Source organism: Delphinapterus leucas, chromosome 1, assembly GCF_059928025.1.
Source record: "Delphinapterus leucas isolate spDelLeu-1000000601 "Yukka" chromosome 1, BTC_Dleu_Yukka2, whole genome shotgun sequence".
Lineage (NCBI taxonomy): Eukaryota > Metazoa > Chordata > Mammalia > Artiodactyla > Monodontidae > Delphinapterus > Delphinapterus leucas.
Window position 1 is genome coordinate 33,521,890 of NC_143129.1, and position 17,574 is coordinate 33,539,463.

At 36.2% G+C, this 17,574-nt stretch overlaps 1 protein-coding gene across 3 annotated transcripts in view; it reads left to right on the top strand.

Annotated features, from left to right (window-relative positions):
• Positions 1-17,574, top strand: part of AKT3 (AKT serine/threonine kinase 3) — a 320,125-nt gene that overhangs the window by 106,531 nt on the left and 196,020 nt on the right. For all 3 annotated transcript variants that reach the window (XM_089919467.1, XM_089919426.1, XM_089919512.1), the window contains one exon: positions 1,403-1,514. In XM_089919467.1, the coding sequence (XP_089775593.1) occupies positions 1,414-1,514 (101 nt within the window). In that variant the 5' untranslated portion in view covers positions 1,403-1,413. The remainder of the gene's footprint in view (positions 1-1,402; positions 1,515-17,574) is intronic.

The window sequence follows — 17,574 nt, forward strand, 5'->3', positions numbered from 1 at the left end:
GCTATATGTTAGTTCTCGGTGCTAACAGTATATTAGTAGAGCTTATATTCTAGTTGAAGAAACAGTAAATAAAAAAGATATTAAGTTAGTCATCTCATATGTACAAAGATGGAAACATGCTATGGGAAATAAACAGTAAAGCAGGTAAGAGGAGTTGGGGTGTCCTGGGTAAAGGATGCAGATTTCATTACTGAGTGGCATGGTTGAGGTAGGCTTCAATGTGAAGATTAGAATTGATTTAAGACTTGAAGGAGGTGAGGAGTTAACTGTGGGGTTGTGTGAGGGGAAGAATGCCTGGCAGAAGGCACAACTAGACAAAAGCCCCTAAAGAGAGAGAGTGCAGTGCATTTCCTCAACAACACTGTCTGTTGCAGTGTCAGCAGACAGCCCTATCCTATTTTCTCTTGTTGTCCAATACCAGATATCCTTTGGAGTGTAGCTCAGGTGTACACCTAATAATAGCAGCTAACATTTATTGAAAACTTACTCTGTGTCACACACCATGCTAAGTACTACAATTACGTATTATTAATCCCTACATCAATTTTATGATGTAGGTACTCTTACTGCTTCCCATTTAATACTTGAAGACCAGAGAAATTAATTGACTTGTCTAAGCTTGCATCGTTAATGGTAGGAAAAAAGTTGAATCCAGGCACAGTAGTGTTGAAATCCATACTTTTAGCCACTATGCTATGTTCCTTTTCTTTGAAGTCTTCCTAGATATAGATAACTGCTGACAGAATTTATCACTTCTGACTGACTGGCTCTAGGTACTATAGATTACTAAGAGTTTTAGGGGGTGCATACTGTCAAAGGCTTATAATCTAGGTAGAGATAAGGATACCTTCTTAAAAATGATAAATAGTAATATAAGATACTCTATGCTAAGTGAAAAATGAGGGGTACAATAATAAATAATGAGAATGTAGAGTGGAGAATGTAGTGAGAATGTTATGAGAATATAGCTTGGGGAATGGTCAGTCTAGGACCAGGTTGTTATAAAAAGCTTCATGGAAGGAGTAGAATTTGATCTGGACTTAAAGGACAGGTATTCTTTTGGCTGTTGGGGATTACATATGGTTAGGGGTAAAATAAATGGAAAACATTCCAAATAGTAGTATTAGCTGGATCAAAGGTATAGATAGAGGAAAGAGCAAGATGTATTTAAGGAAAGTTTAAGAGTCCAATTTGGCTGGTTAATAGAGCATGTGAGCAGAATGGGTGATGGATTGGAAAGGAATACTGAAATTAGGTTATGAACAAACAGCCTTGAGTGGAGATCCATAGGAATCCGTAAGGTTGCAGTGGTTTGTTTAGAATAGAACTCTGTACTTCTCAACTGTTTACTTCTTGGTTTAAGTATAAGTATATTCAAAGAGACATTTTATTTTATTTCTAGAATGCCAGTTAATGAAAACAGAACGACCAAAGCCAAACACATTTATTATCAGATGTCTCCAGTGGACCACTGTTATAGAGAGAACATTTCATGTAGACACTCCAGAGGAAAGGTAAGAAACTCATTTTTTCCATTTTGTGAAAAAGTGACAATCAGTCAAAAGGTGTATATGTATCTGACTTGACCACTTGTAAATATCTGTAAATATACTTGTAAAATGCTATAGTCCCCTAATTATTCTGTTTCTGGTATAACAGATAAATGACAGGCTTACAAAAATACTAAATCAAAACCTCTAGAAGTGCTATAAGATGTACTTTTTAACAGAAAATAGAGCACTTAAAAGTTAAAATGTAAATTAAAGAGGACATTTTAATCACCAAGCTACCTTTTAAACATTATGTAATTGATTGTGTTCATATTTGGAATTCTAAGGCTGGTGACGGCAAAAGGTTTCAAGTAGTGTGCCATTATGCAAGTGACTTCCTGGAGTGTTACGCTGAGAAGGATTCTGAGATTGGGTCTAAGCTCAGTGAGGAAAAAAAAAATCAGGCTTGATTGGCATTGACTATCATCACTGCTAAAGAGGGGGGGTGGCAAAATGTTAGTAACTAGCACACCAACTTCATCAGGCCCACATTTCATCCTCCTGATCTACTTACTATCCTCCAATTCTGTCTTAATACCTTTTATCTGGTGGCTCTGATACTGAGTTAGGTCCAACAACCACAAAATCACTTTTCTACACGTTATCATATATGATCCAAATCAGAAACTTTGTGAAGTTAAATGTTATTAGCCTTATTTTCCAAATGAATAAGTTAGGTCCTAAGAGACTTGTCTAAGATTTAAAACAAAAACAACCTCTTCCCCAAATGTAGTAAATAGTAAAGTATTATTTTAATAATACTCTTTTCATCAATAAATAGTAAACAGTAACGTATGATTAATTACTTCAGGAAATATAGAAAAGAAGAAAAATAGAAAAGAATGAAAATTTACTCAGAATTCTAATTCTACAACCAGAGTTAGGGACTGATAATATTTTCTTTTATATTCTTCCAGTCTTACTCTGTGCAGATGTACTTAGGTCTTTGGTATAAATAAAATTTGGTATGTCCTCCCTCCCCACACACCCTTGTCTTCCCTGACCATTTCTATGTGCTGGATCCTCAGTTTGCTTATGTCTCCACCCATAACCATTGTTGGGCTAGTTACCATGTATCTTTCAGATCAGAGCTTAAAATGTCACATTTCCTACAAAACATTCTCTGACTCTTATAGAAGAGGTAGGACTCCCTTGCTATATACTTAGTTATCTCCTTGTATCCTTTGTATCAAGTATATCTCCACTGTAATCTTTGTTTGCCTTTCTCACTTGACTGTAAGATTCTTGACTAGCAAGTATCATATCTTCCTTGCTCATTATTTTATATTTAGCATGCAGTCCAAGGTCTGACATAGTATTTGTTAACTGGCTGAATGAACAGAACTTTTCCCATGTCAGTATATAGTCTTTGAAAATATTATTCTTAGTGGGTTTATAACATCCTATTGAAACATTAATTTTTTCATTTATGTTGGCAAAGCTGGACTTAAGCCATATCTTAATAATTATTACTAGTTTTTCAAAATAGTCTCAGCTTTTTTAGTACATTCTTTAAAAGTTTTGATTAAAAAACATAACATGAAATCTACATAACAAATTTTTAAGTTATGGTATAGTATTATGAACTATATGCACATTACTGTAGAGCAGATCTCTATATCTTTTTCATCTTGCATGGCTGAACCTCCATACCACTGAATAGCAACTCCCCATTTCCCTTTCTCACCCCTGTCAACCACCATTCTACTTTCTGCTTCTATGAGTTTGACTACCTCACCTTATAGATACCTCATATAAGTGGAAGCATACAATATTTGTCTTTCCGTGATTGTTTCATTTCACTTAGCATAACGTCCATGTTGTAGTATATGACAGGATTTCCTTCTTTTTTTTAAGATTATAATGTTCCATTATATGTTTATACCATATTTTCTTTATCCATTCAACCATCAATGAACATTTAGGTTGTTTCCATCACTTAGCTATTTTGAATAATACTGCAGTAAACAGGGGAGTACAAATATCTCTTCGAGATCCTGATTTCAATTCTTTGGGATAAATACCTGGAAGTGGATTGCTGGATCTTAGGGTAGTTTTATTTTTAAATTTTTTAATTAAAAAAAATTTTAATTGAAGTATAATTGATTTACAGTGTTGTGTTAGTTTCAGGTATACAGCAAAGTGATTCAGTTATACATATAAATCTATTTTTTTTCAGATTCATTTCCCTTATAGGTTATTATAAAATATTGAGTGTAGTTCCCTGTGCTATACAGTAGGTCCTTGTTGGTTATGTATTTTACATATAGTAGTTTGTACCTGTTAATCCCAAACTCCTGTGTTAATTAATCTTTTGAGAAGCTTCCATAGTATTTTCCATAGTGGCTGCACCATTTTATATTCCCATCAGCAGTGCACAAGGTTTCCAATTTCTCCACATTCTCACAGTCTTGTAGAGGCCATTCTAACAGGTGTGACATGATGTCTCATGTGGTTTGACTTGCATTCCCATGTTGATTAATGATGTTGAACATCTTTTCATATAACTGTGATCATTTGTATATCTTCTTTGAAGAAATAACTATTCAAGTCTTTTGGCCATTTTAAAAAGCAGGTTATTTGTTTATAGTAATCTCTTATAACCCTTTTTATTTCTGTAGTATCAGTTTTAATGTCTCCTCTTCCACTTCTGATTTTATTTGAGTCTTCTCTCCTTTTTTTCTTAGTTTAGCTAAAGCTTTGTCAATTTTGTTGATCTTTTCAGCAACCCAACTGTTACTTTCATTGAATATTTCTATTCTCTATTTTGTGTGTTTCTGGTCTAATGTTTATTATTTTCTTCCTTCTGCTAACTGTAGGCTTAGTGTGTATGTATAAAGTTAGGTTGCTTATTTGAGGTCTTTGCTCTTTTTTAATGTGGACATTTATAGCCAAAAAACTTCCATCTTAGTACCACTTTTGCTGCAACCCATAAGTTTTGGTATATGGTATTTTTGTTTGCATTTGTCTCAAGATTTTTTTATTTCTCTTTTGATTTCTTCTTGAATGCATTGGTTGTTCAGTAGTATGTAATATGCACATATTTGCAGATTTTCCACTTTTCTTTCTGGTATTGATTTCTAGTTCTATCTCACTGTGGTCAAAAAAGATACTTGGTATGATTTCAGTCTTCTTAACTTTGTTAAGACTTTTTTATGACCAAACATGTTATCTATCTTGGAGAGTGTGCACTTAAGAAGAATGTTTATTTTGCTGCTGTTCGGTGGAATGTTCTGTATATGTCTGTTAGAGCACTTTGATCTATATAGCATTGTTCAAGTTCTATTTCCACATTGATCTTATGTCTGGATATTCTATCTGTTATTAAAAGAGGGGTTTTGAAATCTCCTATTATTGTAATACTGTCACTTCTCCAGTTTTAGTGTTTGTTTCATATATTGCTGTCTTGTTGAGTTCACACATATTTATAATTGTTATATCTCCCTGGTGAGTTGACCATCTTACCGTTATATAATGTCACTCTTTGTCTCTTGTGACAGTTTTTGATATAAAGTCTATTTTGTCTGGTGAAAGTATGGTTACCCCTGCTCTATTTTGTTTATCATTTTTTAATATCTTCTTCCATTCTTGTGCTTTAACCTATGTATGTCCTAATATCTAAATTGAGTATCTTTAGCCAACGTATCATGGGATCTTTTGTTTATTCATTCAGCCACTCTGTATCTTTTTATTGAGTTAAATCCATTTACCTTTTTAAGGTAATTACTGATGGGGATTTGCCATTTTTTTAACTGTTTTCTGTTTGACTTGTTGCATTTTTTTTTTTTTTTGGTGCCTCTTTTCCTCTCCTGTCATCTTCCTTTGTGTTTCATTGATGTTTTTGTATTAACATGCTTTGATTTCTTTCTCATTTTCTCTTGTGTATTTCTTATAGGTATTTTCTTTGTAGTTACCTTAGAGCTCATATAAAATATCTTAAAGTTATAACAATCTATTTTAAAATGTTAATAACTTAACTTAAGTTGCATACAGACCTCTACTCTTTTACTTAAATCCTCATACTTTATGTTCTTGGTGTCATAATCACATCTTTTTATATTGAGTATCCATTAACATGTTTCTATATTTATAGTTTTTTAAATACTTTTTTTTTTCTTTTTTTGCGGTATGCGGGCCTCTCACTGCTGTGACCTCTCCCGTTGCGGAGCACAGGCTCCGGACGCGCAGGCTCAGCAGCCATGGCTCACGGGCCCAGCTGCTCCACGGCATGTGGGATCTTCCCGGACCGGGTCACGAACCCGTGTCCCCTGCATCGGCAGGCGGACTGTCAACCACTGCGCCACCAGGGAAGCCGAGTTTTTTAAATACTTTTGTCTTTTAACTTCTGTATGAGAATTAAGTGACTTACATACCATTGTTACAGTATTCCAATGGTATGTATTTTAAATATCTTTTTGTGTTTCTGTCTAGTGTCCTTTTGTTTCAATTTGAAGGACTCCCTTCAGCATTTCTTGTAAGGCAGGTCTAGTAGTGATGAACACCCTCAGCTTTTGTTTACTTGGGAAAGTCTTTATTTCTCTTTTATTTTTGAAGGAGAAAGTTTTGACAATTATTTATTCTTGGTTGGCAGTTTTTGCCTTTAAACACTTTAAATATATCATTTCACTGTCTTCAGACCTGCAATGTTTCTGCTGAGAAATTCACTGATAGTCTTATGGAAACTCCCTTGTAGGTGATGAGTAGCTTTTCTCTTGCTTCTTTAAAGATTCTCTCTTTGTGTTTGACTTTTGACAATTTCATTATAATGTGTCTTAGTGTAGACTTTTTTTTTCGCTCATCCTAGTTGAATCTGGATGTCCCCTTCCTTTCACATATTTGGGAAGTTTTCAGCTATTATTTTTCCAAATAAGCTTTCTGCCCCCTTTTCCCTTTCTTCTCCTTCTGGGACTCCCGTAATGCATTTAATGGTCCATTTGATGGTACCTCATATGTCCCTTAGGCTTTCTTCACTCCTTTTCATTCTTTTTTCTTTTTGCTCCTTTACCTGGATAGTTTCAAATGACATGTTTTTGAGTTTTCTGATTCTTTCTTCTACTTGATCATGACTGCTGTTGAACCTGTCTGTTTAATTTTTCAGTTCAGTTATTGTATTCTTAACCTTCAGTTTAAAAATATATATTCTCTCTCTGGTGATATTCTCATATTGTTCAAGTATCATTGTACTGAGGTCATTGAGCATCTCTCTTACAGTTATTTTGAATTCTTTGTGAGATCATTGATATACTTCTTTGTCTGTGGGGTCTGTTTCTAGAGAATTATTTAATTCTCTTCATTGGGTCATGTTTCCCTGTTTCTTCATTTGTCTTGAAAGTTTGTGTTGGGATCTGCACACTTGTAAAAACAGCCACCTCTCCCATCTTTAGAAATTGGCTTTGTGCAAGGAATGACCTTTACCAGTCAGCCCAGCTACAGATTCTAGTGAACTCTTCAGCATTGTCTGTGGATGTGACTTCTCTGGATTGGTGCATGTAAATCTCCAGTTAGAAAGACTTGCGGGTTTCTTTTTTCAGGAGCTCATAATCTCTTACTCCTTCTAGTGCTTGTCTGCAGTACTGCAGATTCTCTGGAGCCACAAGTCCCCTAGCTCTGTTTTGTTCTCAGCACTACCTAGGCTTCTAGATTATGCCAGGTCCCATCAGTGCTCCAAGTCAGATGAGACAGAACCCAGTCCCATGGGCAGTTCCCGAGAAACCAGACTATTGGATGCACACTGAACTCTTCTCTTTATCCCCTGAGGGAGAGGCTGCTTACTTGGGATACAGGAGCCTCTTAACTGATTTTTGGATTTCTCACAAAGGAGATTAATCTATGTATTGTTATTGAGTCAGTGTCTCTTTGGGGGGAAGGAGGATCTAGGGCTTCCTATTCTGCCATTTTTCTGATGTCTCCAGTGCATTCTTCAGGTTATTTTTTTAAGGTCTAAAGAAAATCTTTATTAGTATTTTATTTTATTATTATTTTTTTTGGCGGTATGCGGGCCTCTCACTGTTCTGGCCTCTCCCGTTGTGGAGCACAGGCTCTGGACACGCAGGCTCAGTGGCCATGGCCCATGGGCCTAGCCACTCCGCGGCATGTGGGATCTTCCCGGACTGGGGCACGAACCCGTGTCCCCTGCATCGATAGGCGGACTCTCAACCACTGTGCCACCAGGGAAGCCCTTTATTAGTATTTTAAATGAACTGCCTTAAACTTATAAATTAATTTGGAAAACATTGATACATTTATAATATTTAGCATTACACTAGAGTACATGCTGTTTATATTTACTTAAATACTTTGGTAGAGTTTTCTCTCTATTTGAAACAGTGAGCTAATTTGTAGCTATTTCATATTTTTATTGCTTTTGTGATTAGGATGTTTGTCATTATTTTTTCTTATTTCTTGTGTCTAGAACAAAAGCTGTTGGTTTCTGTTTATTATGTAACTCAAAACATTCTTTTGTTGACATAGCATCTTCAGGTAACACCAGTTTTGTCTCTTCCTTTCTGATCATATTATCTATTATTTCTCTGTGTTTCTAAGCAATATTTAATAATTTTCATGACAGCAGATATACTTTTTTCTCCAATTTTAATAAATGCACTTCAAAATATTCACTGTTAAATATGATTTTTTATATATACTTTATTATGTCATACAGGAACATTGACATATGAAACAAGTCATTTCCTTTTCTTATAACTAATCACTTTGTCACCACCATGCCCCACTACACTCACACCCCCAATTGCATGTTCACACATACATGCCCCTTGTGTTATAGCTATATTTATTTACCTGTAGTTTACCAAATACTAATAGTGGGTTCTCACATCACCTGGAGTTCTTTCTGGCTTTTTTTGGCCCTATGATAGGAATACCTTCCTTTGTCTGTCTGTTCCTCACATTCTCTTCCTTTACCAACTCATTGTACATTTCCATTTATAAATCACCTTTTTCTTTTGATCCCCATCCCAAACTTTCCATTGTTTTTCTTAGACACCACTGTACTCAATACATGCTTGTTATATTTTACCTGTAACACCTTGTGATACTTATTCACAATACCAATAGGCTTCCCCTATCACTGTAAGTTCTCCCTACTCCATGCCTTATTTGAGCTTTAGCAGCACTCATATATTAGATATTTTAATTAAATACTTGTTTCAGATAAATGATTAGCTTATGAAAATTGTTTAGTTTTTGTATAAGTGGTATATACTTTAAGATGAATACGTTTTCATAGGGGTCTCTGTTCTGTTTTCTAAATTGACTGCATTTTCCAACATTACATAAGAATTAGAAAATTGGATACCTTCTTTCAGTTAGTGAAATACTTGGGCACAATATTCTTTTATTTATATATAAATATATATATATATATATATATATATACACACACACACAGACACACACACACACACACATCTGTATTGTTCACTTATGGTGAATTAGGTAATTTTGGTTAGTAGTCCACCTAAGAACTTACTAGAAAAGCTGGACAGAATTTTCACAAAAAGGGTTGAGGGGAGGTGACATCCAAGAGCCAATAAGGATGTGAAGAATTATGGGTCAAAATACTCTGGAAGAAAGAAACCCAGAAAAGTGAGCCCACTCTTTCTCTAGGGGTATCTGCCAATTCTAGAAGACATGTCTGACATGTTAAGATTTGGAGTAACTGTCAGATCTGTGAATCAAATTTTGGAATCCGGGGCCTACCAAAAGGAGACATGGTAAATGACTATATTTTAGGTTGGCTCTCTAAAGGACTATACCCTAGAATAAAATGTAAACTGGATTTAGACTTACCTTTTAAGGATTGAAGTCTAGCATTAAATTATCTCATTCCTTAAATTTGGTTAACATAATCCCCTTTTGCGAGTCTCCTACAAGCCTGCTAAAAGCAAATCTCTAAAAGAAGATTATATCTTATTAGGCCTCAAACTATTTCCTTTTTCATGTACATTGTTCAATACTCATTAAAAAAAACAAGTATACAAATATTCAAGACAGTGTGGCCAAAACCACAAAAACAAAATAGACAACAGAGTCAGATTCATAGGGGCTCCAGATAATGGAGTTATCAGGCAGATTAAAATAAATATGTATTAGTATGTTCAAGGAAATAAAAGTTAAGGCTGAGAAATTCAGCATAGAGCTAGAAATTATAAAATAATGAATAAAATGAGAATTATAAAATTAAAAAATAAGATATTTAAAGTTCTTAGTGTTAGTGGGAGGTTTTAGTAATAAATTTGGCCTAGCATTAGGGAAAGTTAGTGAACTCAAAGATATGGTTCTAATAATATCCAGTTGAAAAATGAAAAGATAGAAGGATAGAAAATAAAGATAAATAAGAGGCAAATGTAAGATAAAGGGAATGCAGTGAGATGGTCTTACATAACACACATTTGGAGTCTCAAAAAATAAGAGTGAAAGAATGGGGCAGAAAGTATTTGAAGAGATAATGGCTGAAAACTTTATAAAATGTCTAAAAAGATATCAAATCACTTATTCAAGAAGTCCTATAAATCCTTATGGAGGAAAAAATAGAAGGAAAACCCACCTAGTTTTGTTAGACTTTTGGAAACAAAAGAAAGTGGGAAAATCAACAAAGCACATAGAGATAAAAAATACTTTGCCTTCAGAGGAGCAACAATGAGATCAAGAGGTAAGAGATCAACAGAAACCACTGACATGGAATGTATAGAATGGAATGATAGTCAGAGTTAATGTGCTGAAGGAAAATAAGTGCTAATGACCTAAAATATTTTCCAGAAATAAAAGTAAAATGAAAATATGTCAGTTGAATATTTTAACAATTTCAGTTAAATATTGATAACAATTTAAGAGGTATGGCCAACATGGTGGAGAAGGGAGACGTTGAGCTCTACTCCTCCCACAGGCACATCAGAATTGCAACTGTTTACAGATGAGAACAACCTGAAGACTAGCACGAGAGATTTTTCAAAACTAAAGATATAAAAATGGGTAGGAGGAGTGGAGACAGTTGCAGAGGTTCTCCCCAATGGGTGAGAGGTCCAAGCCTTACATCACGCTCCCCAGCACAGGGATCCTGCACCAGGAAGAGGAGCACCCAGAATGTCTGGCTTTGAAAGTGAGCAAGACTCACATATGGGAGAGCTGGAGGACTGTAGGAAACAGACTTGCTCTTAAAGGGCTCATGTAAAATCTCCCAATGCAGAGGCCACAGAGGCAGTAATTTGAAGAGAGCCTGAGTCAGACCCACTTGCTTGATGACCTTGAGCCTCCCAGAGAGGCAGAAGGCAACTATGACTCCCCCTAGGGATATAGATGCTGGCAGCAGCCATTTTGGAGAGCTCCTACCAAAAGGACACTGGTGCTGGTAAGCAGCATTTTGAAGTTTTCCCTCTAGATTATCAGCACTGGTAGCTTGCCCACCCATCAGCCAGGAAGCACCAGCATGGAACCCAACAGGTCCTGGCTCTGCCCACCAGCCCCAGGGCCCCACACACCAGTGGGTCTGGATCAGCCTTGGGAGCCCTCAGGCACCACAGTCAACCTACTAGTGGGCCAGCAGCATCACGGGGACCTCCCAGAACCCACAAACAGCTGGCTTGGGACATGACCTAGCTATCCCACCAACCGGGTAGCACCCAAATACCCTGGGCCCTGAAGCTGGTGACCCCAGAACCTGGCCTTGACCACCAGAAGATAAGAACTAGCCTCAGCACCTCCTGGACCATGAAGCCAGCTGTACTGGGACCCAGCCCCACCCACTAGTAGGCTGGCAGCCTCCACATGTCAGGGCCTGTTATCCAACCAACTCGGGGGTCAACACCCCCTACCACTGTGCCTATGGTGGTCAGCCCTGCCACAAGAGAAGGGCCCATACAGCCCACATGGAGGCACCATATAGCTCTGGTGACCAGAGGGAGGCGTGTGCTAAGCCCCATATGATGATTCCTACATAAGTCCATTTCTCTAAACTGGGAAATGTAACCAACCTACCTAATACATAGAAATAAAAACAGAGAATTATGCAAAGTGAGGTAACAGAGAAATATGTTCCAAACAAAGGAAGAAGATAAAACCCCAGAAGAACTAAGTGAAGTAGAGGAAAGCAATTTACTGGATAAAGAGTTCAAGGTAATGATCATAAAGATGCTCAACATACTCAGGAGAAGAAAGGATGAACACAGTGAGAAGTTTAACAAAGAGTTAGAAAATGTAAAGAACAACCAGAGAAAACTGAAGAATACAATAGCTGAAATAAAAAATACACTAGAAGGAATCAATAGTAGATTAGATGATAGACGGAAAGATCAGTGAACTGGAAGACAGAGAGTAGTGGAAATCACACAAGATGAACTGAAAAAAGAAAAAGGAATTTTAAAAAATAAAGTTAGTTTAAGAGACCTGGGGACAACATCAGACATACTAGCATTCACATTATAAGAGATCCCGGAAGGAGAAGAGAGAGAGAAAGAGGAGAGAACTTATTTGAATAAATAATAGCTAAAAACTTCTTTAACCTGGAAAAGGAAACAGACATCTGGTCCAGGAGACATAGAGGCCAAAATAAAATGAACCTAAAGAGATTCATACCAATACATACTGTAATTAAAATGGCAAAATTTAAAGAAAGAGAATCTTGAAAGTAGCAAGGGAAAAGCAAGTAGTTATGTACAAGGGAACGTCCTTAAGACTATGAGCTGATTTTTCAGTAGAAACTTTTGCAGGCCTGAAGGGAGTGTCGTGATATATTTAAAGTGATGAAAGGAAAAGATCCTACAATCAAGAATGCTCTACCTAGCAATGCTGTCATTCAGATTTGATGGAGAGAGAAATGGTTTTATAGACAAAATCTAGAAGAGTTGAGCAGCACCAAACCAGTTATAAAAGAAATGTTAAAGGGACTTCCCTGACTGGGAAATAAAAGACCACAACTAGAAAATACGAAAATTAATAAAGGAAACATCTCATTGGTAACCAGGCAAATATATAATAATGCTGGTACATCAATCACTTTTAAAGCTAGTAGAAAGGTTAAAAGACAAAAGTAGTAAAATCATTTATAGCTACAATAAGTAGTTAAGGGACACACAAAACAAAATGATGTAAAATATGTCTAAAACTTTAAATGTGTGTATGGGGGTGGATTGTTAGAATGTTTTTGAAGTTAAGTGATCATCAACTTAAAATGATCACATACAATGTTAATATAATGCAAGTATGATACTAAAGCTAGTCATCATGTCACTAGGGAAGAGAACAAAAGAAGAAAGGAACAAAAAATAAGCACAAAACAACCAGAAAGCAATAAATAAAATGCCAGTAAATACAAAATGCCAATATATAGAGTTTAAAGCAAAGACTTTAGCAAGAGACAAAGAAGGATACACATGATGATAAAGGGATCAAGAAGAACATATAAAAATTGTAAATATATATGCACCCAACATAGGAGCACCTAAATACATAAAGCAAATATTAAAGGGATATATTGACAATAACACAATAATAGGGGACTTTTAACATCCCACTTACATCAATGGACAGATCATCCAAACAGAAAAGTTAGTAAGGCAATACTGGCCTTAAATTTCACATTAGACCAGATAATATAGATACATACATACACACACACACACACACACACACATACAAAGAGAGAGAGGATATTCCATCTAAACCCAGCAGAATATACATTCTTTTCAAGTGCACATGAAAGGCTCTCCGGGATATATCACATGCTAGGCCACAAAACAGGTCTCAACAAATTTAAGGATTGAAATTATATCAAGCATCTTTTCCGACTATGAAGGTATGAGACTAGAAATCACCTACATGGACACATGGCAGCTAAACAATATGATACTAAATAATCAGTGGGTCACTAAATAAATCATAGAGGAAATAAAAGAATACTTTGAGACAAATGAAAATGGAAACACAATGATTCAAAATCAGTGGGATACAGCAAAAGCAGCTCTAAGAGGGAAACTTGTATTAATACATGCCTACCTCAGGAAACAAGAGAAATCTCAAATAAGCACCCTAACCTTTCACCTAAGAAAACTAGGATTAGAAGAATAAAGAATAAACAAAACCCTGAATTAGTAGAAAGAAATAAATAATAAAGGCCAGAGTAGAAATTAATAAAATAGAGACTGAAAAAATAATAGAAAATATCAATGAAACTAAAAGCTGGTTCTTTGAAAAAGTAAGCAAAATTGAAAATCCTTTAGACAGACTCATCAAGAAAAAGAGAAAAGGGCCAAAATAAATGAAATCTGAAATGAAAGAGGAGACATTACAACCAAAACCCCAGTAAAGAAAGGATCATAAAAGAATACTGTGAAGAATTATACACCAGTAAAATGGACAACCTAGAAGTAATGGATAAATTACTAGAAATGTATAATCTCCCAAGACTGAATGAGGAAGAAATAGAGTATATGAACAGACCAGTTACCAGTAATTGAAATTGAATCAGTTTAAAAAAAAACAAAACCTTCCAACAAACAAAAGTTCAGGCCAGGCAGCTTTTCAGGTGAATTCTACCAAACATTTAAAGAAGAGCTAATATCTATCCTTGTTAAGCTATTCTAAAAAAATTGAAGAGGAGAAATGCTTAAATAAATGGTGTTGGGAAAAGTGGCTGCTTCATGCAAAAGAATGAAACTGAACTACTTTCTTAAACTATATACAAAATAATCTCAAAATGAATTCAAGACTTAAATGTGAGAACTGAAAGCACAAAACTCCTAAAAGAAAACATAGTCAATATACTCTTTTTTAAAAAAAATTATTTATTGATTTATTTATTTACTTATGGCTGCATTGGGTCTTCGTTGCTGCATGCGGGCTTCCTTCAGCTGCGGCAAGCAGGGGCTACTCTTCATTGTGGTGCACAGGCCTCTCACTGCAGCGGCCTCTCCCGTTGCAGAGCATGGGCTCCAGGCACACGGGCCTCAGTAGTTGTGGCACACGGGCCCAGCAGCTGTGGCTCGCGGGCTCCAGAGCGCAGGCTCAGCAGCTGTGGCGCACAGGCCTAGTTGCTCCATGGCATGTGGGATCCTCCTGGACCAGGGCTCGAACCTGTGTCCCCTGCATTGGCAGGCAGACTCCCAACCACTGCGCCACCAGGGAAGCCCTCAGTATGCTCTTTGACATCAGTCTTAGCAATATTTTTTTGATAGGTCTTCTCAGGCAAGAAAAACAAAAGCAGAAATAAACAAATGAGAATATATCAAACAAAAGCTTCTACACAGTGAAGAGAACCATTAACAAAACAAAAAGGCAACTTACTAAATGGGAGAAGATATTTGCAAATTATATATCCAATAAATGGTTAATATTCAAAACACATAAAGAACTCTCACACAGTTCAATATCAGGAAAACAATCTGAATAAAAAATAAGCATAGGATCTGAATAGACATTTTTCCAAGGAAGACATACAGATGGCCAGCAGACCCATGAAAAGATGCTCAAAATGGAAATCAAAACCACAATGAGATATCACCTCACACCTGTTAGAGTGGAAATTATCAGAAAGATAAGAAATAACAAGTGCTGATGAGGATGTGGGGAAAAGGGAACCCTTGTACACTGTTGGCAGGAATGTAAATTGGTGCAGCCACTATGGAAAACAGTATGGACAGTCCTCAAAAATTAAAAATAGCACTACCATCCAATCTAGCAAGTTTACTTCTAGTTATTTTTCTCAAGAAAATGAAAACACTAATTTGAAAAGATGTATGCACCCTTGTGTTCATTGCAGTATTATTTAAAGTAGCCAAGCTATGGAAGCAACCTTATTGTGTATCCATAGATGAATGGATAACGAAGATGTGGTATGCATACACAATGGAAAAAAGAATGAAATCTTAACGTGACAAAATGGATGAACCTAAAAGAGTATTATACTAAGTGAATAAGGCAGACAGAGACAAATACCATATGATTTCAGTTTTATGTGGAATCTAAAAACAAAACAGAAACACATAGATATGGAGGACAAACAGGTGGTGGCCAGATAGGGAGGATGCAAAGAACAAAAAAATGGTACCTATGTGATGTAATGAATGCTAATTAGCTTTACTGAGGTATTCAGTTCACAATGCATATTTATATTTTTAAAGGAATTTTAAAGTGCAGAGCAGAGAAGAGATTACTGATACAGTTTGTTACCAGCAGGCCTGCTGTAAAGGAAATCCTTCTTCAGACAGAATAAAAATCATTCCAAATGGGAGGAAAGATGTGAGAATAAATGAAAAACAGTTAAAATAGTAAATAAGTTGATAAAGCCAAATGAGTATTGATCTTATGAACAATAATAATATATTTTGTGGTTTGATTATATAAAGAATAAAACAGATCTGAAATAATAGCATAAATTGAGGTCAACGGGAAAATGGAGTTCATTTCTAGAGACCTCACTGCATTTTCTGGGAAGAGTTAGAAGTACTAATATATTAGACTTTGCTAAGTCAGGGATGAATGTTATAATTTCAAGGATAACTTCTAAAAGGAAAGGAAGGGTATGATGATCACCAAGATAATATGAAGAGAAATAGAATCATAAAACATTAATGAATCTGTTTTACATTATATAAGTGAACTCTGTGTAAGTTAAGAGTATATTTTAAAATAATGCAGAATAAGATGGCTGAAAACCCTGAAGGAAAACCAAACTGGAATCCTGAAAAATGTATAAAATAATAAAACAAAACCAGAAAGGCAAAGAGGAAAATAAGAAGAGGAAACAAGCAGAAAAAAATAAAACAGTGGACTCTTGTGCAACCATATAAATAATTGTATTAAGTATTAATGTATTTAACACTGCAGTTAAAAGGCAGAGAATTTCAGAATTGATGAAAATGCAAGGTTTACTTAAATACTCTCTGTAAGAGATGTACTTTAAATATAAAGAGAGCTAGGTTGTATCATGCATTCATTAAGCATAAAAAAGAGATTTGCTATATTATATGAGATTTCAAAATAAAATATTACTAGAAACTAGTAAGACAGCTATGATAAAAGGGTCGATTGATCTGGATGATATACAATTATTAATATGTATGCATACAGTAACGATTAAAAAGAGAAAAACAGATAATCCCACCATCATATTTGGAAATTAAAAAATTTTTTTCAATAAGAGCAACTAGACAAAAAATCAACAAAGACATAGAATTATACTACCACCATGATGTAATTGATATTTACAGACTACTACACCCAAAATTGTCAGAATAAACAGTTTTCAAATACATATGGTTAATTCACCAGGATTAATTGTATCCTGGTTTATAATCCTGGATTATAAAATGATTGATTAGAAATCAAGTGAATAAGAAAACCAGAAAAGCTGCAGGTGTTTGGAAATTGAATAACATACCTCTTAGTAATCACTGAGTCAAAAACAAAATTCAAAAGAGCCATTACAAATTACAGCTGATCTTTGAACAATATGGTTCGAACTGCACTATTCAACTTATATGTGGATCTTTTTTCAATAAATACATTCTCCAGCGCTACACAATGCTTAGTTGGTTGAATCTGAGGATGCAAAACCACAGATACAGGCGGGTTCAATATGGCAGAGTAGGAGGACGTGGAGCTCTCCTCTCCTCACACCTAGGGCACTTACCAGGCACTGATGGGGGAGCTTGCACACCTGAGGGGATGGGAGGAACCCCCGAGCGATCGGGTAGGATGTTGGGGGAAGGAGGGGGGAGGATAAGTGGAGGCCAGACAGGACCGGTGCCCCGAGGGGTGGCTGGGGGAGGGGAAGAGTTCCCACGCTTGGAGGGGCCCACTCACAGAGAGAGGACCAACAGGGACAGGGAGAGACTCTCAAGGGATCAGAGGATTGGAAGGGAACACAGCCAGTGTTTCCCCTGCCCACTTGGGCCTAGGGAGTCTACTGAGGTCCAGGGCTTGATCTTCTGACCTCTGAGGGCCGCTCCGGCTGCATGGGTCCTGGGGGTGTGGGAGGGAGGGGGAGGAAAAGTAGCTAGATGGGGACTGG